Raw genomic sequence first — 23,448 nt, 5'->3', positions numbered from 1 at the left:
ATCGTTTCAGTCCTGTGGCTGGAGTAGCTGAAGTGACTTCACGATCATGTGTGACTGCTGTCACTGAGCAGACTATTGGGCATGCATTCATTTTTAGAACAAAACACATGGATTTCAGTAGAATTGCGGCGCTGAATTCCTGATTTGATGTATTTGCGGTGTGTGACATTTGTTGTTATGCAAGCTGATGGGGATGGCTTTTATGAGATTAAGAGGCCAAGCACTAGGTTGCTCACTCCACCAGAATTGAACTGAATATTTTGGGCCTTAATGCAACACAAATGCTTGCAACGTGATTGGTCAAAGTATCTCCGCAGCACCTTGAAAGATATATTTAGTCAATCTTGTGTGACATGAAAACACTTTTCCTTTCTTTAAAAAGACAATTAACACATTGGCAATGAGACAGTGAGCAAGTGATGATGACAAAGGGAGTCACTTCTCCAACAGATCAACAACCCTGTGAAGACAATATCGTCATCAGATGTTCAGGGGGATTATTTACAGGTCTGTGTATGCCTCAGCAAGTTCCAGAGGAGGAGAGGGAAGCTGAGCCTTTGATTTTCTCCTGCACGACACTTCCGTTATCCTCCTCTGTGTTTATAATGCTTCACAACTAACTGTAAGTGTGCTCCCATGGCCTGAAGTAGGCCATACAGTGCATTCATCTCCCTCACACGAGAGATGTATTGTGAATACAACAGATATGATAAAGATAGAGACAGATTGGGGCTCAGTACCCTGCAGTAAGAGGCCAGCTTCACAGATCAATAGAGCCTGCAGGTTCGAGATTTACACCCTCAATACACCTTCTGTGGGGCTCTAACACTCTGCTGTTTTCTGTCTGTGTAGAGGGCAGCGTGTCATGTTACCCCGCAGGTATCTGGTCAGTCCTTTAAGAGTTAGCTTCAATAAAATGATGCATTAACAACCAATGGTGGAAGGAAGAAGTATTCAGACCTTTTACTTTAGTAAAAGTCCTGTATACAAAGTCTTACTCAAGGACAAGTAAAGAAGTATTGGCAGTAAAATAAAATTATATTTGTTAATCCCAATGCAGCAATGTGTAAGCAGCATTTTATTGTTGAGGTGGAGCGAGTTTTAACTACTTTATATATAGTCCACTGGTCCCCAGCCTACATTAAGGGTCGGCCACCTTCAAACCAGGGCCAGGATGCTCCCATGCCAGAGTCAGAAGGTGATACTCTAGGTGTTTGGCTTATCAGTATCATGGATGGATTACTGAATGGGTCTGACGGGGAAAAAGGCCCAGGGGCCCCTGGACCAGAGGTTATCTATGAGATGACTGTGAACAATTCTTGTTGGAAAGTCAATCGGACGACCACAAAGGGATTAAAAAAAAAAAGCACATCTTTCAGTCTGGGTGTTTTGCTTAGTTGTAGGAGGGGTTGAGGACCTTTTTTTATTGGCCTGTTGTCTCATAATCTGTCCATGGCTGCAGACTATTTGGAGTTGCAAATAGCGATATTTATTTATATTATTTAATCTTAGGATATTTAAAGTTCAGTGGCAAACCGTCAGGGCCTGCTAGCCTTCCTTGAAGGCCTAACAATTTTCAAAATTAATAAATAATAATAAAATAATAAATAATATTTTAGTTTACTATCTGCGTCTTCCTGTTTTCCCGATCGCTTCCTCTCTCATTACATTCAAATAGCGATTCAAGAGCGTGGGACCAGACAGTAAGGGGAGACCGACAGTAACGTTGCATAAATCATGCGTTTCTATTGTCTTTTTCTTCTCAAAATGCCTGAAAACTAGGTGTTTAACTGCTATAACGTTTGTTTTTACTCAGTTGTTTCTTTTATGTGAAATGTCTTATGTTTTAACTTCTTTGCTGTTTTTTTCTGTTGTTTATTCTTTTATGTGAAATTTTTTATGCTGCCGTCTTGGCCAGCACTCCTTGAAAAAATATTTTGAATCTCAATTGGAAATATTGCTGCTAAAATAATGGTTAAATAATAGTAAAATAAAATAAAAACATAAATTCAAGGCCTAACTGTAAAACCCTCTCTCCACCACTGTCAAAGTTGTTTATTTGGCATTTATGTATTACACTGACTATGTACATAACTGACAGTTTATTATTACCAAGAACCAGGGCATTACATTTAAGTCTTAACACATTTGTACCTCCCTTATTTGCATCTGTGTCCCCTCATTCAAAAGTTTCTAAACCAACTTCTGCCCCCAAAGAAGGGTCATAACATAAATCTGGGGTGTCATGAGATAAATAATGTGGTAGGAAAGAAAAATTATACTAAACAAATTTGTATTTATCTTTCTCTCCCTTTCCCTTATCTTTGCTTTTTTTGTGATTTTTTTTTTTAATTGGACACTTTTACCTCTTTGGGCCTCAAATAGTTATTTAAATGAAACCATGTGAGAAGAACTAGACACTGCTTTTTTTGTAGGGTGTCACATTAATTTAATGTCTAACAATATGTTGTATTTAAGTGTATTATTTGTAAAAACCTTAATCTTTTAACTAGTAACTGCAGCTAAATGTAGTGGAGTAGAAGTATAAAGCAGAATGAAATAGAAATACTCAAGTAAAGTGTGAGTACCTCAAAATCTTACTTAAAGGAGCAGTGTGTAACATTTCGAGGGATCTATTAGTAGAAATGTAATATAATATTCATAACCATGTTTTCATTAGTGTATAATCACCTGAAACTAATAATCGTTGTGTTTTCGTTAGCTCAGAATTAGTCCTTCATATTTAGGGAGCGGGTCCTCTTCACGGAGTCCGCCATGTTGCTCCGCCATGTTTCTACAGTAGCCCAGAACGGACAAACAAAACACTGGCTCTAGAGAGAGCCTTTAGCGTTTTTATGTTACCTGAAGGCCACCGTAGTTCTCCGACACATTTGGAAACTGCGGTAACGTGAGCCAAAGAGTGCAAAACCGTGGTACCACCAGCCGGTGTCTGACTTCTGCTGCTCCTAAAGCAGTGTTGTTATGATGACGATGCAATCTGCAACCACACTACTAGATGCCACCAAATCCTACACACTGTACCTTTAAGTACAGTACTATTTATTACTTTCCACCACTGTTAACAACAAACGTAGTGGTAACATGCAGACGTAGCTTAAGTGAATAAGTAGCTCCCGGACAGCTGAACTACTTGGCATCATCACTCAGGAGTGACTAATATTATTATATAACAAATTCTTGAAGCGGCAGTGACTGTGTGTGTTATTGTGCACTTCACTGAGAGATAACTCAGCAATGTAAGACTGGGACCTGAAACAATTAGTTGTATATCACTTAGTTGTATATGTATTGATTAAGTGTGTAACAAAGTCACACTGATGGAGATGTAAAAAGCTTTTTATCTTGTTTGACTTTGTAGCTGCATTCAATCACAGATTTGTTCCTGCTGTCCGAATCAGCGGTCCGGCTGTAATTACTGCTCTTGTGTTACTAAATCATTCAGTATTATTTTATGGCCATGTTCGGCAAAACTCCCATTTGGTCGCTCCTCCTAAACGGCCAAATGTATCACTTTGTATCCCAAGTGTCATCTCCTTTCATTAATCGTATTCCCACTAATAGCTCTCCGTGGACCTTGGCTTATCCTTCATCCCTGAAGGTTTTCGTGTTAGCACGCTGCAAAGCATCTCATTATTTTGCCAGACCACACAAAAAATTCAGATAAGCTTATTTATTCTATACAACACAAACATGATATGTTTTTTATGTCATGAACTAACAGCTGAAGCTATTAGCCACCCTGCTCTGGTATTATTGCAATAACTCTTTTCAACAACAGAAAAATGAGATTTGTTGTGCAGTGTTTTTGTTTACTTCAGTTAAAATGGATCAGCACGCTTGTTTTTGTATTTCACCATCTGGATAACATCTTTAAAGCGTCAAAAATGTCCACCCCTTGCATATTATTTCATACATATATTCATATTTATATTTATTCATTATATAATATGTTTAGAGTGTACACACACATTTCTTACCTCTTGTCAGTTTTATTTTTTGCACCCTGTAACAAAAAGGCAGACAGTGCAACCCCCACTAAATTAATACTTTCCATGTCTCATCTTTCCCGTGCTTGTGATTGCAGGTACGTCTAGTCATTAATGAGAAGGGCCTGGTCTGTGATGAGAGGGACGTGAGCTTGCCGCTGCAGGAGCACAAGGAGCCCTGGTTCATGAGGCTGAATCTGGGCGAGGAGGTGCCCGTCTTCCTCCACGGCGACAGCATCATCAGCGACTACAACCAGATTATAGATTACCTGGAGAAAAACTTTGTGGGAGGTATGGTGTAGTAATAATGTGGTTCATTCATCTAATGATGCCATTTCTCTTTCTTCTCTTCACTTTAAACATTGATTATAAAAGCAAGACTTAAAGCACAGACAGATTAACTTGCTAAGGGGCAACAGTTCAACAAGTTCAACACGTCATGGCAGGTCTGATTTATTTTATGACCCTCCTTTGGGGGCAGGAGTGGGTTTAGAAACTTTTGAATGAGGGGGACACAGATTCAAATAAGGGAGGTACAAATGTGTTAAGACTTAAATGTAACAGCCTTTTATTTTGTAACGTTAAAAGTGACACATGCTGTTTAAAGGTGCTAGATTTGATATCCAGAGTAGAGGAGTAATGTCAACCTGAGCAGAGAATGAAGTCACTCTCCCTCTGTGTGTGTTTTAATCCGAGCTTCTGTGTGCTTTTGTTGACATTGTCGGGCCGGCCGCTTGTGCTTTTAGTGCATGTGAGTGTTCCCCACTGCCTCGCTCACGGCCGTCGCTCTGCACTGCTCTTATACGGCGGTTACAGCTGATAACGCTGTCCCAACCCACGGTGTTGTTGCGGAAGCTTAGCACCCACCCTCCGGTTCCCCCGGGTTAACACTGTTATCTCTGTCAGCACTTTTGCCATTGTTTTCACCGTTAGCTGCGAGCTGCCGGCTCGCTGTCGCCATGTTGAGAGCCGTAGAGAGGCAATAGAAATGCTCCCACTCTACAAACAGTATTTTCTGTAAGCTGAGCAGCCAAACAGGGTTATATTAGAATTGAATGAATGATCTTACATTTTCCCTTATCATACTTATAATACTGGCTCTACACTGCAATGCAAGGACAATGCTGTTTCTTTATTTCTACTGTACATTGATCATCAACTGGTGCTGAATGCTGACTTTTTGCTTGGGACATGCAGCTTTAGCTGCAGTCTTTTAGCACAATATCATGTATGTTACTTACTAAGAATATATAGACAGTGAACAGCTAATCTTTGCCCCGGGGCAGCTGCCCGTTTTGCCCTGTTGCTGACAGAGAATATCCCACTGCATTCTCCCAGTTAGTGAAGCTGGAGTCGCAAAGACACGTGGAAGCCATCAATTTGAGGCCATCTGTCGTCCCTGTACAGTGTGTGTCAATGTGTGTCAGTGTGTACTGCGCTGTGAAACTGTGCAAGTCGTTGAAACAATGTCTTTGCAGCAATGTCACCGAGATGAACTCCTCTGATTAGATCAGATGAAATTGGAGTGATCTCTTGGGGGGGATTGTGTCAGTCGCAAATGAGAGACAGACACAAAACAGGAGGGAGAGAATTTCATGATTAAACAAGCTATTATTACGAAAACATTGAGTCCAACAAATAAATAAGTAAAGATGTGTCATTATGTGAAATGTGCATTGGTTTCAGGCTTAAAAGCAATACACTATGAGATGCATACACTCAACCTCTGTGGGTGGCGTGCCCTATAGATTCGTCAGTTGAGACATTATGCCGTTATGTAATAGTCCTGGGAGCCTAAAACCAGTAAAGGCCCGAGGGATGTTGGCTAATAACTAAGAACTCCCTTGTCTTAGCTTAGTCTGTGGTCGCTCGTTCGGAGCAGCGATGCTTGAAAGCGTTGCAAAAGATCTGGTTCACTGCTCGCTCGGTAATAAAAGGCTAGAAGGAAGTAAGTGACCCTGGTGTTGGATGTCTTGTTACGCATTCATTGTAGCTCTTTGCTAGTGTGATGCATTCATTTCTTTTGGAACTTTAAGTTTGAAGTCGTGCTAGAATCTGCAACAAGAATGTAACACTTCAGCTAAGGTATACGTATTTGTTTTTTATCTTTTGAAACGCACCACGTTTTTAAACCAGAAATCGATCTGCTGGATAAGACATCAAGACGTGCTTTTTCTCTGCGTTTATATCCCTCATGAATGCTGGCAACGTGGGCTGCAGCTGGCCTGAAAAGTGCAGATGTCTCAGAAAAGAGACTCTTATACTGGCACTGAGCAGCGCAGTGCCAACTCAGACTACTTTACACTGTTGTTAAGATGCTCTCACTGTGTGAAAAGTGTTAGCTCTTATATTCTTTATTATACATCGCTTCTCTAAGACAGTGTGAACACTGTGCTGTTCTTCAGATGGCTCTTAGTTGCTGATTTGATATTTCCACCCCGGTAATGCAGCAGACCACCTAGAGGACCACTGCATGGCATGGCCAGGTCAGCATGCAGGACCTGGGACTGATTACTCAGCTTTCTGGAGCTCTGCCAGGCGCAGCTCCACCCCTCCGCGGCCCGGACATCCTCAGGCAGCCGACTGACTATCTCTGTTCTGTCAGCGATGCCGTCCCTGACTCCCTGGCTGTGACCCTGCACGGAGATAAAAGCTCACTCTGCTCTGCTAACCTGTATCATCCTTAATACTGAACCTCAGCAGCAGGTCATTAAGTTGAACAGCATCCCTCCCAGCCATGCAGTACTATGTAGCCAGCACAAGAATTAGGACAGCAAGATATAAAAGCTGGTTGCCTCAACAATAACACCTTTTAAAAGGAGGAGCTCAACATGTTAGGAAACAATCTTGGGAAACCCGAAGTGTAAAATGTGGTTTTATGGTGGAGAGTTAGATGAAAAGATCGATACCACTCTCACATCTGTTATACAATATAACCTATATGATATATCAATTTGACAACACTCCTCTAGAACCAGAGAAGACATTATACAACTGTTTTCTCAGGCTAAGTGGTACTCCTCATCACTAATTAACTGATCTTGATGAGTAAAATTGATGTCCCTTTAAGTTTTAGTCAACAGCCGGTTAGCTTTACTTAGCATAAAGACTGGAAACAGGGGGAAACAGCTAGGCTGTCTAAAGGAAACAAAATCCCTGTACCAGCACCTCTTACGCTCACTAATATACACATTATATCTCGGTTGTTTAATCCACAATAAAAACAATGGTGTAAAAATCACAATTCTCTGTTCAATTCTCTGTTTTACTTTATTATGGCACTTTGTAGGCAGACGTTTTACTGTAGTTGCTTTCAGTCCAAGTGTAGCTTTGCTGCTGGGCGCTGACGTTGCAGTGGAACAAACAACTGACTTTCATTTCTTAGCAATAAAAGTTCTTTGGTTACGCGCAAGAAATAGTCCGAAATAACGCCCCTGAAACAACATATTGACATTTTTACTCTTTGGTTTTTGTACGGATTAAACAAACAATATATGTGTCAATCAGCTTTAGAGTTGCTGGTAGGTAATCTAAATATTCCTTTAACCTGAGCAACAGCAGATAAATAGAGCAGAGCAGGTCAGTAGGGGATTGGTGCAACCAGCTCGCGGTGTAGCCTAATTAACCTGTTTGTTTTATAAATATTGTGGCCACATGTCACTGAGCATATTGTGTTTTTTGTTCACCTGGATTGTGGTTGAATTTCATCTCATGTTTTTTAGTTTAAATTGGTTTACTTTTCCACTCAACATGAATTCTCAGAAGCTTGTTAGGCTCCAGGTGTTTTTTTTCCATACTGCTTCTGCGTTGTTAAAATGTCAGGCTTGGTGAAACGTGACTGCTGGTGTGTTACAGAGAGCGAGGGGTGTTACCAGGTTACCATGCTGGGAGCAGTGAGTTGTGTTATGTTGGGGGGGATGCAAAAGCAAGCTTAATAGCGGTTGCTTAGAAACCTCAAGTGTTCAGAGAAGTTTATGAAAATATACCAAGAATAGTGCCAGAGTGCAACTGTGTATATCTTATGTATACATGTTTTTTTCTGTACCTGTGTTTGTCCTCAGAGAGCCACAAGGTTCTGAGTCACGTTTTATCTGTATTTCTGTTTTTACATCGGCGTCTCGCCCCCACAGAAACGGTGGCTCAGCTGGTTCCTGATGCAGAATCGCCTCTCCACGACCGTGTGCAGCAGTACCGTCAGCTACTGGACGGTCTACCAATGGACGCTTACACACACGGCTGCATCCTCCATCCAGAGCTCACCACCGACTCTATGATCCCAAAGTACGCCACTGCAGAAATACGTAGTAAGTGACGCCAGCTCACCGTATTTTGTAGGCATGGTTGTTTATGAAATTTATAAAAGACAGGGTGGATGTTTATATGTGTTTATTTATTCAGGGGAGGTTCATGCAGTAAATTATTATTATACATTATTACATTATTACAAAATGTTTTGCATAAAGCAGCAAATTAAAATCAACATAAAAATCAAGTTTAACATCCAATCAAATGGATCAGATATTGTAATAAAATAGATTAAAAAAAAACATTTCTAGTGATATGAGATAAAATAAATAAGACAATTCAAGTAAAGTCAGGGCAAATTGGACAATAAAAGTATGTTTTAAAAAGAGATTTCAAGGAATATTTCAACATTTCAGGACAAACTGATTTGCTTTCTTGGAGTCTCAAACGTGTCATTCTAACACTTCAGTTTTGGAACAGATTAAACAACGTATAAAATGTTAATTAATGACCTTTAGAGGTGCTGGAAGGTGGATTTGGTGACCTTTAATTGGACAGAGCCAGACTAACTGTTTCCCCGTTTCCAGTCTTTATGCTAAGCTAAGCTAACCGACTTCATATTAGCAAATATAGCTTCATATTTACAGAACAGACATCAGAGTGGTGTAAATCTTCTTGTCTAACTCTTGGAAAGAAAGCGAATAGCTAAGCAATTATCCCCAACTGCTAAAACTAGCTTATTTAAAGTCGGGACTCTGTAACCAATAAAAGACCTCTGCCTGATGATATGAAATAGCTTTCCTTGCGATGCTAATCAGTGACGCCAAATAAAACCTCTTTTAAGCTTTCACACTTAGCCTAACAGGAACTGGACCTCTCTCATCAGTCAGGAACTCTTGGACAGAGTCCCGCTCTATTTTACTTGTGAGTTCATCCGACCCAAACCAGTGTTCCTAAAAAGACCCCCAGTATAAAGACCAGTGACCTCTCAGTGGAAAACAGAGCAGATGACTCCTGAATTACCAGAAACAGACTGGACTACAAACTCTAACAACTGAATCCCTTCAAGTGTGTAAAACACTTAAAGGCACACAGTTAGATTCACCTCGTATTGTGCGGCGATGCATCATGATTAAATGTGACAGCCTGTTCTGCTGCATTTCACAACACATCATTTCACACATTTAATATTCTGAGTATCTGCATGTCTGTCTAAAGGTGTTTGTTGTGTGTTAGTAATATATTTTTATATATTAGATTTTATTCTTATCACTTAAAATAACTGTTTAGTATGCTCCTTTATTCTACAAGCCAATATTGTACTTTATACTCCACTACATGTTACTTATTGCTTTGCAGATTCAAATTATTAATACAAAATGTAAATCAAATAATAATATCTTGTTATAGATTAAGACACCTGTGATGTGAAACCTGTGATGTGAAAGTGATGTACACATTCATGCATCAATAATTATAATAGTAATATAACACGTATGATTCTGAAATGGGCAATCTTTAAATTTTTGTACTTTAAGTATGTTTTGATGCCAATACTTTTATACTTTTACTTAAAGGTGCTATTGATAACACTGATAACATTCAGCCACTAGATGTCACATTCTCCCTCCCTCGTTCCATTGCATTCACTTCACAACAAGTCGTTGCCCGACACTTACCATCAATCTCAGACATTTATCCATTTTTTCCACACTAACTGACGACCCAGAGATACCACGGGATACCAACATCGTTTTACCATTGGCTCACAAGTTTTGTTAGAAGTGGGAACCAAGTGTCGAATGTAGGTTGACAAGATAAAAATTAGAGGGTTTGTTTTTGCCCCATTTTCCATGTGCATTTCTATTTTGGATAGATAATACAGTATAATTAGATTTCAGTATTTTTTTAACTCATTATTCTGAACATTTACAAGCTCTCGATGTGAATGAGCTCCAACGTTACGATCAACTAGTCTCTCAAAGCAAAAACATTAAGAATGCAAAGCTATTCATCTTCCTTGCAGCATTTATGTGCACAGCGCGATTAGCATACTGCGTAATTTGACGCTACTCAATACCAAAAAAAACCCCGTAATGCAGCACATTGTAGTGATGCCAGGTTTATATATCCCAACCGCTGATATCAGAGCTCTGCAGTGCTCTTTGCATCAGGTTATTGACCTTGGCATGTAAATCACATCAGATGAGCTGGACTAGAGGAAATTCTGCTGCAGAATTAATGATCCATTGAGTCAGTCTGTGTTGTATCTATAAAATCAACGTGATGGAGTATTTAACAGAAAGCATCAGTGATGATGAGTCATATTTGAAACCTCTGAATTGTATTATTATGTTGCAGACTGAAGGTATAATCCACGCTAAAATATTTTTATAGTTCTGGGTTCGTCATCCCACTGATAATGGGTTTTGCGATCATTAACTGAAACATTTTAAAATATATACTTTTTCATTAAAAGCTTGAGACTGGCCATGTGACAAATCCCATGAAAAGACCAAAACCAACAAGGTGTCAGTCCGTCTCTCAATACTTTACGACTTTCCCATCCTGTCTGTGGCTCTCAGCCTCAAGCCCATTGGTTCCTACTGAAAATGTAAATCTTTGAAAACTTAAAAAAACTCATTAATTTCCTAAAACAGCTGGTCCCTGTAGTTTTTAAGCAAGCTTAACTTAAAAAGGAGGAAATAGTGCATTTGTCTGGGACTATATTTAGTCGCAAATTAATCCACATTTGGTGCTCTAATGAGTATTTGGGGCAGCAGGACAAAATAAACTACATTGTGTGTGTGTGTTCATGTTAATGAAGGAACGTGTCACCCCGAGCAACGGTGTGGCTCATTAATAGTTTTTGAACAACAAGGGAGCTCTATGGCACAGAGGAAGAAGGATACACTGATAATACTTGTTAGTAGATACATTCATTGTTGGTTTAGGTCTTTTCATGCATTTGTTGAAGATAAGAAAAACATAGAGTATCACCAGACTTATCCTTCAACACTATGGGCTTCAGGTCAAGTAATTATAGTATGAACTATAACAACATGAGTGTCTCCCTCTGTTCTCAAGGGACCATGAAGGGAGCACAGATGAGAGTAAACTCTCTGGTCAGTCAGATAACTCTTGGGAGGATTAAACACATTCATACCTACAGTAAAGTGTCTGCTCTGTGCAAAATAGGCCAGAAACACTGTAGTCGGAAAACTTCTAATAACGTACAATGATATCTACAATTTAAGACTACTATGCCTGCTGACTATATGTACATATAGGTTATCTCCTAAGCAGTATGTTCAATTTTACAGACAAACTACATCATTTATATTTTCTTAAAATATCTATTTTGTCATAATCAGTAGATTAAGAGACTATGTGTGTGTGTGTGTGTGTGCGTGCGTGTGTGTGTTCAGGACATCTGGCCAACGCTGCAACGGAGCTGATGAAGTTGGACCACGAGGAGCCACAGCTGACAGAACCGTACCTGTCCAAGCAGAAGAAGCTCATGGTGAGTTTTATGTGTTCATTAATGTGATTAAAAAATAGCACCTTAATTGAAAAATGTAGGTCCTTTTAAGTTACAAATTAAGGGATACCTGTAATATTGTAAAAAAACAAAAAAAATAAAAAAATAAAACACTTAATAAATCCCTTAAATGTCATTGATTTGCACCTGAAAATATTTCCGACCTATGAACTGTTCGTAGGAGCACAGAAATATAATGAAGGAGATATTATTTTGGCAGCTATGTTGTTTTATTTACCACCTTAATATTTGTGACCGACAAACCCATAACAAGTCACACTTGTCTTTATTAGGGGTTAACACTGGCAGATTTCATCATTAACAGCCTTCAGCAGTTTCCCTTTTATTACACATCTGAAAAGCTGAAAAAAAGAAAAGGGAAAGTCCTGTAACACTAAACCTTTGACATAAATACAGCTCATATTCCCTGGAGAAATATCCAGGCATACTGGTTTTGTTTTTCACCAGTGTTATAGAAAAGTGAAGTTTTGAATCGATGAGGCAGAGATGAGTGTGTGTCATGCCGGCATGTTTCTTTCGGCCACACTAGCTATGTAGCTGCAGGAATGGCAGTGTGTTGATTGGTCTGTCAGTTGGTCAGTCCACCACTTTGGTCCAGACTGAAATAACTAACGACATTCCCATCAGCCTGAGCTGTATGTCATGTATCAGGTTTGTCCCACTGTGAGATCTGTAGTGTTTGAGCCCTTTCTGCACACTTTGCCTTCAGAATTTGCTTCATGGAAATCTTCACAATGCATAACATTGTGAAGCTAATACGATAAGGAAAGTGGGAAAAACAGGAAAAATAAACAAAACATGTAAAGAGTCGGCAAAATTATATTTATTTTTAATGATAAACATACATATTGTTAACCAGCACCAAGTGTGTGTGGTTGTTTGTCTTATTATAACATGGTGGTGTCTCCTTAATACTGTATGTGGATTTGGTCCAACACATGTACAACACACAACACACTGTATATAAGAGATGGACGACATGGCAGCTCCCCAAAAGTGAAGCCAAAACATCTGGATCGCTCCCTGGTGGCTGGCTGCAGTATAGGTCATAAATCCCGCCTCCTCCATGTTAGCGGATGGGACATGGGCCAAACTAAAAAGTCAAAGTACACGTCAAATACATTTTTCCCAAAGATGGTTTCTGTCATTTAAAGTAGTTCTTATCACGCTGATGTATGTTCAAGTGTTCATTTTCCCTGATAAGTTTGGTTTTAATTAGTTATTTGATGCTATAAAAAGGGGGTGAGACGTCATGATTGACAGCTGCTCTGAGTGAAGTAGTTGGAGGCTCAGGGATTGTACAGGAGAGGAGATGTAACTTTAACTTTCCATAACAGTCACAAGTCTGTGTGAACATGTCAATTTGATCATAATGTAGTTATAGAGATATTATGGTTAGTTGTTGTGTCTTTGTAGTCAAACAACTACTGTGGTGCTAACATAGAAGCTAGGTGGCTCACGCTAGCAAGTTGCGTCCATACTCGGCTCGTGATTGGCTCGGGCTGGTGTGTGGGCGGGACCTCGATAATGCAGCTCCACCACCCGATCACTACTGCACAGACTCTGGCTCCAAATGACGTCAAAATCTCAAGATGGCAGCTCCTGTATACGGGATATTTTGGCTTCACTTTTTTACAGAGGAAGGAAGCGGAGACGCGTCGTCCATCTATATACATGTATACAGTCTAGGGTCCAACACAGCAGTATTTTTATTAAAAAAGGAGCAAAGAAGTAGAGCTTCAAAGAGCTGTTTTTTGGTTGTAGACTCTTAGTCTTCTTTATTTCTGCTTGGCTGTAACACATCAGTTATTTTCAACATTTTTAAATCAACATGGGGACAACATCACTTTACTTGCAAGTACTGGCGAGTCATACATATTTTGTGTTTATTAACATTTTAGACCTACAAATCAGCTGTCACTTTTCTGAAAGCACTTGTAATCCATATTCAACACCATAATTTTATTTGATGATGATGGGAATTCCCAGCCATGTGTGCTGGTTTGCCTCTTTGGATCTAAATATACTGTATATATATATATATATATATATATATATATATATATATATATATATATTCTTTTTTTAAATCCTTTTTTAAATGATTGTCAGGCAAAAATCTTGGACCATGATAATGTGAACTACCTGAAGAAAATTCTGGGGGAGTTAGCCATGGTTCTAGATCAAGTGGAGGCTGAGCTGGAGAAAGGAAAACTAGAGTATGAAGGTATGTTGAATCATTATTATCTTCCATGGCATCAAAACATGTTCCAGATATTTCCAACAACGTTTTTAATGAATTTTTCATTTCCTTGCAGGTCAAAAGTGTGAGTTGTGGCTATGTGGACCTGAATTTACACTAGCTGACGTCTGCCTCGGAGCCTTGTTGCACAGGCTCAAGTTCTTGGGACTTTCTAAGAAATACTGGGAGGACGGCAGCCGACCCAACCTGCAGTCCTTTTTTGTGCGCGTGCAAAAACGCTACGCTTTCCGCAAGGTCTTGGGCGACATCCACACGACCCTCCTGTCGGCGGTCCTACCCAACGCCTTCCGGATGGTAAAAAAGAAGCCACCGTCCTTCTTCGGGGCCTCTTTTCTCATGGGCTCGCTGGGAGGGATGGGCTACTTTGCCTACTGGTATTTAAAAAAGAAATACATGTAGTGAATGCCCTCTTGTTGTGTTAAATGTCTGTGTATTTGTGTGATGTTTCAACTTTTCTGTAATGTTTTATGACTGCAGGAAAACATAATGAATCTATATAGAGAACACTATTACTTACCTGGGTGAACAAAGAATATTAAAACATTCCATAATGAGAAATTCTTGACAGCACATTTTCTGGTAATCAAGGCCTTCATCCAGTTTCATTTCTGGCAACTTGCGGCCGGCAAGTCTTTGTTTAACTTTCGTTGGAGGCATGCATCGGGTCTTCTTATACTGAAAACTTTAAGAAGAAACCCAGACAATATGTTAAACACAGTAACACCAACAGGGGTTAACTGACCTTCGCATGCCACTATTATAGTCATTACTCATTCCTGCTCTTCACTCCTCCATTAGCCTGAGGGTTAAGCCAGTAAAACCGCAGGGAAATGTTACATGACAAATACTTTCTGATAAGTGCTGCTGCCAGAAACTGCCAGAAGAAACGATGAAAGGATGGAGGCAATGTTCAAGGGAACAGTTCGACATTTTGGGAAACTCACTTTTTTACTTTCTCGCCAAGACTTTTGATGTTTAGATTGATACCACTCTCAAGTCTGTCCGTTATATGAAGCAACAACCAGGAGACAGTTAGCTTAGCTTAGCATTCAGACTGGAAACAAGGGCTAACAGCACGCCCTTTGCCACAAGTATTTCCATGATGCTCAAAGACTTTAAATCCTCTGGTTGAAAAAAATATTCCATCTGTTCCACAATTTTTTTTTAACCAAGTTGACTGTATTATTTTGTATGAAAATATAAAATATTGGAAAGAGACATATATACAGTATATACACCAATATCACTGATAATATTTTTTTGTTTTTGTGTATTGTACAAATTGAGCAGGGAGATTCTGACTCCTGTCTTTGTTTGGATTAGCAAAATGAGGTGCAACTTGGAAAGTATGTTAACATTTTGTTTTAATTATTATTGTACAGCAAACGTTCTTTTATCCAGATGGGTAAGAAGGGTCTTTGAGAATTGTGGGAAAAAATTCTTGGGAACAAAGATAAGTGTTATTAAACAACCTTCAGGGTTTTCCAAAGATACCTGGTAAACAGAAAGTTCAGAAAGTATTCAGACCCCTTCACTTTTCTCACATTTTGTTATGTTGCAGCTTTGTGCTAAAATCAATACCTGAGAATGACAAAGCGACACAGGACACAGGAAGTGTTTGCAAATTTATTAAAAAGAAAAACTGAAATATCACATTGACATCACATTCAAACTCTTTCCTTTGACACTTCATTTACTGTAGCTCAGGTGCCTCCTATGTTTCTTGATCATCTTTGAGAAGTTTTTACACCTTGATTGGAGTTAGCTAAATTCAACTGATTGGACATGATTGGAAAGGCACACACCTGACCTGTCTATAGAAGGTCTCACAACTGGAAAAAAAACTAAGCCATGAGGTGGAAGGAACTGCCTGCAGAGCTAAGAGACAGGGTTGTGTGAAGCATACTGGGTAAGGCTAAAAAAACATTTCTGCTGCATTGAAGGTTCCCTAGAGCCCAGTGGCCTCCATAATCCTGTTAGAAACACTTCATGGAACTGGTTGCTTGGCCAAAGTGAGCAATCAGAGACAGAAGGGCCTTTTGTCAGAGGGGTGACCAAGTTCAAAGAAACCTCTAAAAGATAACCATTGTACATTTTCAAGAAAAGCAGATGCTTAGCGCAGTGATTCGAATGTAATGGTACTACAGGATATGCACAAAACGGGGCTTTCCAGTCTTTATGCTAAGCTAAACTAACAAGCTGCTGCATCAAATTTAACAGACAGACATGAGTGGTATCAATCTTCTCATCTAACTCTCAGCAAGAATGTGAATAAGTGCATCTCTCAAAAATGTCGAACTGCTCCTTTAACTAACTGTACACCGTACACACAATAAAACACAGAGCGCCGCTCAGAGTCAGTTTATTTAGAGCACCACGGATCACACAGCACACACTGGTCCACTGTCACTCTCTTTGTTGCTGAGCAGGAGTTCAGATGTTAACAAAACTTGGGTGTTTGAAAAGTTACACTTTGGCTGAGCTGGTAGTAAAATTGTAAATTCTGCATCTACGGCACAATAGTGTTACATTAGGTTTAGGGTGTATATTTCATTGCATGGGTACTTTCTTATCGTGTAAGTGTTTCGTGATGGATGGACACTGCCCGGAGGCAGAATTTATGATCACTACCGAACATCTAAAACCACACCAGATTTACTAAATGTTCTCTCGCTAATTGTAACCTTTGAAGCACCTGCACTGTACGTTGGAGATGGTCCCTCAGCAATACTGAGCAAAGAAAAGAAGAATCACTGGATTTTACTGCTGTGTTTGTCGCTGACTCCTCCTGACAGATGCAAGATTGTTTTTACAGATAGATATTTTTAATTATACATTGTCTCGTTTATTTTACCGTGCTGAATTTTTAATGAGCGCAAAGGTTAAATGAAGGGAACAGGGCGAGGAAAAGCTGACTCATCTGAAGGCTTTAAAGGAGGATGACGAGGAAAAAGAAAAAGCTGTCTCGTTGTTTGTTGATGCCGTGTACTTTTCTTTGTTCACCCCTGATGGGAGCCTTTTTTTTCCTAGTCAGACCTCCAGGGTTAAACATGTTATAATTCTGCTCCTGAACCGTGCGCTCTTTAGGTTTAACTCATCATGTGAGGTGCTGGCCGGAGCTGTAAGCTGCTTTTGGTTTTATGGCTGGTTACACAGACATTTCTTGCAGTGAGGACTCACAGTACAGCGTTTCTTTCTGTCTAACTGTACAGCTCAAGGCTCGGATAATGAAGGCGATTTATTCATTTTCGGTTAGGATGCTCCCTGTTTTCTCCTGCTGCACAAACTCGTCTCTGCAGGTGGTGATTAGCAGGAAACGTTGAACCAAAGACGACGATCAATGCTCCTTTAATAGCAGCATCTCCTTGCTGTGTCACGTCTGATAATAAATCTGATTTCCATGAAGAAAGTAGAGGCGTAGAAGCTGTAGTTCACTGTGTTCATGTTGGATATGGAGAGTGCAGTATAGCCGTTTAGATTTTGGAAAGAAGACATATGCATTAAGGGTAAACAGGGAGGGTATTTGGTTTCATACTGTTAGTGCATGAGCAGCAGTGGTGTAAATGGCACAAAAGTGAAGATTAAAAATATATATCTGAATTTTTCGAGGTTTTGAAGGAAGCAAGAGGACACACAAATGTAATGTACTATTTCCTGTTAATTTAAAATTAGCTTCATTGTTATTTATGTTGACTTTTTGATCCTCAGACATTCACTTATTTTGTTAATTGACAAACAGCAGATCAAGAATCTTGATAACCAGCCAATCATTGTGAACGCTTTCTGATTACTGCGAGCCCCGTTACGACTCCACTGCTTCTTCTTCTGACTGAAATCATGCGACCTGAGGGGTTTGATCTGTACTTCTTTGAACACACGCAAAGAGTTCAAGTCGAGAGAAATCCTAGTTGTGATTTGTGGCCATTATATTTCACTATAGTATTTTTTTATTTTTTACTTTTTATTTTTTATATTTCTATATATGCATTTATTTATGGTGCTTTTTATGATGTTTGTTCATAAGCCTTAATTTATTCAGTTGCCATCAATGACAAATAAATAATGAAAATGGAATACACAGATCCTGGTTTTTATTTCACCAAAACCCACAGTATTCCCTGCATTGTAGAGCTTGTAAATGTGTATTGGACATGTCATGAAATACACATATCAATGCTAGAAAACACTTAACATTAACATTGTAAATTAATATTCTTTAAAAATACTGCTATGATATACATGGAACTACGTTTCCCAAAACTCCGCATTACAGGATAAGGCAAGTATTAATCTATATTATCCTAATTGTCAATGAATCCCAGGAAAAGACCAAAACCAACAATGTTTTAATCCACATTTTAAAACTTCACTACTCTCCTACTCTGTCTGTGGCACTCAGACTCAAGCCAATTGGTTCCTACTGAGGACGTAAATATTTAATAACAAATATTAACTTTCAGGTCTTAAAATAAAAGTAATTTCCGGTCAGCTGGGCGCTGTAGTTTTTAGAATCATTACTCAAATCGGAGTAAATGGAGCATTCATTGGGGACTATCTTCAGTTACAGATTTGGTAATCTAGTGAGTATTTATGGCAGCAGGACGGTGTATGCGGGAGTGGAAATAAATCTCAGTGCCAATGTTAATCATTGTGTTGTATTTTTAATAGTTTTTGGAGCTCGATGGCACAGAGGAATAACATATACTGTATCAGGCTTTGGCCACACTTGACTATACTTGTAAGTAGGATCAATTCAGTTTTGATCAGTTGTTGACAACAAATAAAATTGCAACTGCAACAATTAATTAGTTGATTGATCTATTAGTCCATCAAAAAATCTGAAAATAAATCCATCTATTTTGATTAGATCAATTTATCGTTTAAATTATTTTTCCATGCACAAAAGCCAAACATTCTCTGATTCCAGCTTTTCAATTGTGAGGATTTGTTTTTATTTTCTTTGTCCTACATGAAAGGAAATTTAATATATTTGGGTTTTGGACTATTGCTTGGGGACATAACACAACATCTGAAGACAAATTGTGATGGTGTTTTTTGACCATTTGAAAATAATGTGCAGATTAATCAATGATGAAAATAACTTAAAATTTCCAGCCTAAACATTTAAAGCATTTTAATAATAATTTGCACTTGCAGGGCTGGCTTGCAACTACAGTCAATGTACGATGAGCCATTAAAATTGTCCTTATACATGCTATTCAAGCTCTACATATTCTGAGCAAACTTTATATATAGTGTTGACACACACATATGTGGCAGCTCATTTAAATCAGTAAATCATTTTGGCCCACTGTAGTTACAGTGTCTGATCTGACTTTGTTGTGCAGTTAGTTTCCTATAAAAAACAATGTATAGCTTCGCTACATTGGTCTATAAAAATCCATGTCATCAGTGCTATGCAACTGGATCTGTAAACATTCTCAAGTGTTCCTACTCAGACATCTAAAAACTGTGGTTACTCATCCAAGAGTAAAAAATTATAAGGCAACAAATGACGGCGTAGCATGCGAGCCTCAGAAGCTGGAGGTGAGAGGCTAAAGCTGGGCAGCAGAGCAGCGTCTTGCTTTTATCTCAGATTACCAAGAGTCATTTTGGGAACAGCAGCTGCCAAACACCATCCTGTACATATCGACCTTTGTGCGGAGGGAATAACTTAAAATAGCTTAAAATAGAATGGTCGGCTTGGACCCGGAGACAGATAACATCAAGTGTGGTGCGTAGTTTGGAGGATGGCTGTGACGTTAGCAACTACGTTGTACAGGAAAGTATGATGGCAGCTTTAGGCGTGTTGTTTCTGTTCTTTCGGGTGGCGCTGAGGGGGGAGTCCCGGTGACAAAGGTTTTAGATACCACACCCTATATGTCAGATACCACCCCAACAGGCCGCATATGGTCCCTAACAACTTGTGAGACGGGTCGTGGAAGTAAACAGAGGTGCAGGCAAACATCCACACCCAAACGATCACTATCAGATTCAAGGCCACGTACAGTAGGTTGAGGACCTGCCTGGGCAGCGCGGAGAGACTGGCTGTCTTCAGGGAGGCCATCGGCGCCGTTTCCTCCACGATGAGGAGAGCAGAGTAGGCCAGGATGAAGGAGTGTCCCGAGATGTCATAGCCTTGCCAGCGGAAGCCGGCCCGCCTGCAGCTGGCTTTGGTTGCAAACACCTCGTTCATGACATCCATGCTGCCGGTTTCAAAACACGAGCCGGTGGCGTTCTCGATGTAGAAGAAGGTCTCGGTGCAGACGTACCAGATGGCCGTCGCCACCACCAGAGACAGCAGCCGGCGGCTGAGGAAGGACACGCTACGGCTGAAGGAGGAGTTGGAGAGGAGGACGAAGGGGGTCAGCAGCAGCAGCGTCCAACCCCAGGACACTTTGACAAAATACCTGCAAGAGGAACAGAGCATTCATTATTAGAGCTTGTTTTTGTCTACATTTATCAGCTTATCTGCGCTCTAATATTGCATCAGATCGGAAGCAACTCTCTATTGAAGGCGTCTTTTGTTATTCGCCACTGTGCATGGGCAAAAATAGTTTCCCCTCTGAGTATTAATACATTTATTTATCTATTTTAATCTAAGTATTGACACCCATGAAAATCTAATTATTTCATCATAAATACTCCATCGTTAATAAATCCAAAATCTCCCTTTCTCAATTCAATACACTGAGGAGTGTATTATACTGTCACTTTACCTTTATATACTTTTTATATTTATTATTTCTCATTACGTATATACTACATCCCTATTTACATTACAGTATATTCATTTTGCAATCAGTCCACCACACATATATATTATTTTATGTTGTATATGTATTTCATCCCTATATTTTTACTTCTGTATTATTTTATGTCTTCAATTAAATTTTTTTACATGCATGATTTTCTTTTTATACCTATTTAATGAGCATTGCTTACAGGCAGACATCTGTAGAGACTGTAGCAGCAAAACCCCTCCGTGTATTGAATTAAGAACGGGGGTATTTTATTACTTGTAAATTCAACTTTTCATTTGTAAAAGGAAGAATGTGTTGCTTGAAGCATGAGATGGTCCCTCAGCAATACTGAGCAAAGAAAAGAAAAACTTCAACTTGCTTCTACTGTAAAAAGTTTAATAAACTAACTTTGAACCCCCAAAGTAATAGAGATGCACCGATACTGATACTGGACCGGATATCAGGCCGATACTGACTCGAATAGCTGGATCAGGTACCGCTGACAATGGGGCCGATCTATTCAATTCAATTATATGTTTATTCACTATATACGTTATATACTGGAATGTTAATTCCTGTTTAAGTTTTGACCAATTTGTTGCTGCATTGAAAAGGTTCACACCTGAATTGTAATTCCTGTTTTTTTCCAAGTTGCTGGTGTATGATTTATTATTTTAATAATAAATAACAATTCAGTAAATTTATATCTATGTATTTATTGTCAATGTAGCTTACCATGCATCCTTAAGGTTCATCACAAATTGTAAAGCTCTGACTCACCACTGTGAGTTGTACTCTCGGGTGGGATGGCCTGCTCTGGCAACCCGTAGGCTCTCCCATTGGTACATCTTTATATATAAGGTGATTCTGGGTCTGCTCCCACAATACGTCAAAAATTGTGGACAGTATTCACTGCGTTCACAGGACTTCTTTGTGCTCTCTGTCCCAAAAGCTTGGACAAAAATTGTGGAAAGGTCTTTTGCACCCTCAGCCTGGAATTTGCTCCAAAATGACCTAAACATCAAGGAGCTGGTATAATTAAATATTTTTAAATCTAAAATGAAGGCTTTAAAAGCAGACTCTATGGCATGCCAATGTTTTTAGCTCCCTTGTTGTACAGCTGACTCCCAGAAAAGTTCCTTGTTGTCCCCCCATTTGTCTTTAGATAGTTCTCTTTTAATGCAAATTTGAGTGCTTTTAGTGTTTGTGAATTGTATTTTATCTCTATTTGTGTCTGTGTCTGCAACTTTGTGTTCTTGTTGCTGACCGTCAGAGCCAGGTCTTCCTTGGAAAAGAGGTTGTTAATCTCAATGGTACTAACCTGGTTAAATAAAGGTTAAATAAATAAAAAAATAAAATAAAAAATTGTTACATTTTGTTTTACAAAGTTAGGAAAGCAAAGTGAAGTCAAGCCTGATGTTACCTAACACATATAAAGGAATGATCCAGTCACGTCCACACAGTGAGGCAGACAGCTCATTAATCACTGGTATCAGATATTCAGGTACTCTGTATCGGCCGATACCTAGAGCCCAGGTATCGGGAGTGAAAAAGGTTGATGCATCCCTATAATAAAGAATGAACTAATCTACTTGCAGAGTCTCTGCAGTGTATGCAGGAATACCATACTACTTCTTTCTTTACCGGGCGAACATGAGCATTTACTTTCTTTTTGTTTTGTTTTGAACTTCAACTTTGTACAATAAAGGGTCATTACAGCAAGTAGCCACAGTTGACCTTTGACCCACATTACTTCAGCGTTGCTAACTTGAATTGTAATTCCTGTTTTTTTCCAAGCTGCTGGTGTATGATTTATTATTTTAATACTAAACAACAATTCAGTAAATTCAAGTCAAGCTTGATGTTGCCTAACACACATATAAAGGAATGATCCAGTCACGTCCACACAGTGAGGCAGACAGCTCATTGATCACTGGTATCAGATCGGCCGATAACCAAAGCTATCGGTATCAGTATCGGTATCTGGAGTGAAAAAGGGTGCGTGCATCCCTATAATAAAGAATGAACTGATCTACCTGCAGTGTTACAGTATTACAGTGTTACAGTGTACCATACTGCTTCTTTCTCCACCGGGCGAACAGGAGCATCTGCTTTGTTTTTGTTTTGTTTTGAATTTTGTACAATAAAGGAGCATTACAGCAAATAGCCACAGTTGACCTTTGACCCACATTACTTCACAGCGTTGCTACCTTCACCACAGCTCAGTCTATAACAACCAGATGTGTGTGCTCTCACCTGTCTGTCAGCAGCAGACAGCAGACTCAGGTGAGCTCACCTGTCTGTCAGCAGCAGCCAGCAGACTCAGGTGAGCTCACCTGTCTGTCAGCAGCAGACAGCAGACTCAGGTGAGCTCAACGTTACCTTCACTGTTTCTGTTAGACACACTACTCACACATTCAGGGCGTTCCTGTTGCTGCTGAAATACGTCTGCGGGACGAGCTCCAGCTCCTTCAGGATCGACCCCACGGCCGCTATGAGTAGAAATATCCAGGGGAAGTTGAGTCTGACGGCCGGAATCCTCCAGAGAGTCACCAAGTTATCCACAATGACATCCACCGCTGCCATGTTGCCTCCACTGTTGAGACCAGTCACACTGACGTCACTGCG

At 39.6% G+C, this 23,448-nt stretch overlaps 2 protein-coding genes across 2 annotated transcripts in view; one reads left to right on the top strand and one right to left on the bottom strand.

Annotated features, from left to right (window-relative positions):
- The window catches only part of gdap1l1 (ganglioside induced differentiation associated protein 1-like 1), a 22,886-nt gene extending 4,738 nt beyond the window's left edge, over positions 1-18,148 (top strand). Inside the window, exons 3-7 of the mRNA XM_074643387.1 lie at positions 4,106-4,298; positions 8,138-8,311; positions 11,681-11,775; positions 13,927-14,041; positions 14,133-18,148. Of these exons, the coding sequence (XP_074499488.1) occupies positions 4,106-4,298; positions 8,138-8,311; positions 11,681-11,775; positions 13,927-14,041; positions 14,133-14,476 (921 nt within the window). The 3' untranslated portion in view covers positions 14,477-18,148. The remainder of the gene's footprint in view (positions 1-4,105; positions 4,299-8,137; positions 8,312-11,680; positions 11,776-13,926; positions 14,042-14,132) is intronic.
- Positions 15,691-23,448, bottom strand: fitm2 (fat storage inducing transmembrane protein 2). Its single transcript, XM_074643401.1, has 2 exons — positions 23,234-23,448; positions 15,691-20,487 (listed from the first exon to the last, which is right to left on the bottom strand). The coding sequence occupies exons 1-2, from the start codon at positions 23,404-23,406 to the stop codon at positions 19,878-19,880; spliced, it is 783 nt and encodes a 260-aa protein (XP_074499502.1). The 5' UTR covers positions 23,407-23,448; the 3' UTR covers positions 15,691-19,877.

This window comes from Sebastes fasciatus, chromosome 8 (assembly GCF_043250625.1).
Source record: "Sebastes fasciatus isolate fSebFas1 chromosome 8, fSebFas1.pri, whole genome shotgun sequence".
In the NCBI taxonomy this organism is placed as follows: domain Eukaryota; kingdom Metazoa; phylum Chordata; class Actinopteri; order Perciformes; family Sebastidae; genus Sebastes; species Sebastes fasciatus.
The sequence above is the reverse complement of the archived record's forward strand: the minus strand, read 5'-3'. Positions and strand labels throughout refer to the sequence as shown.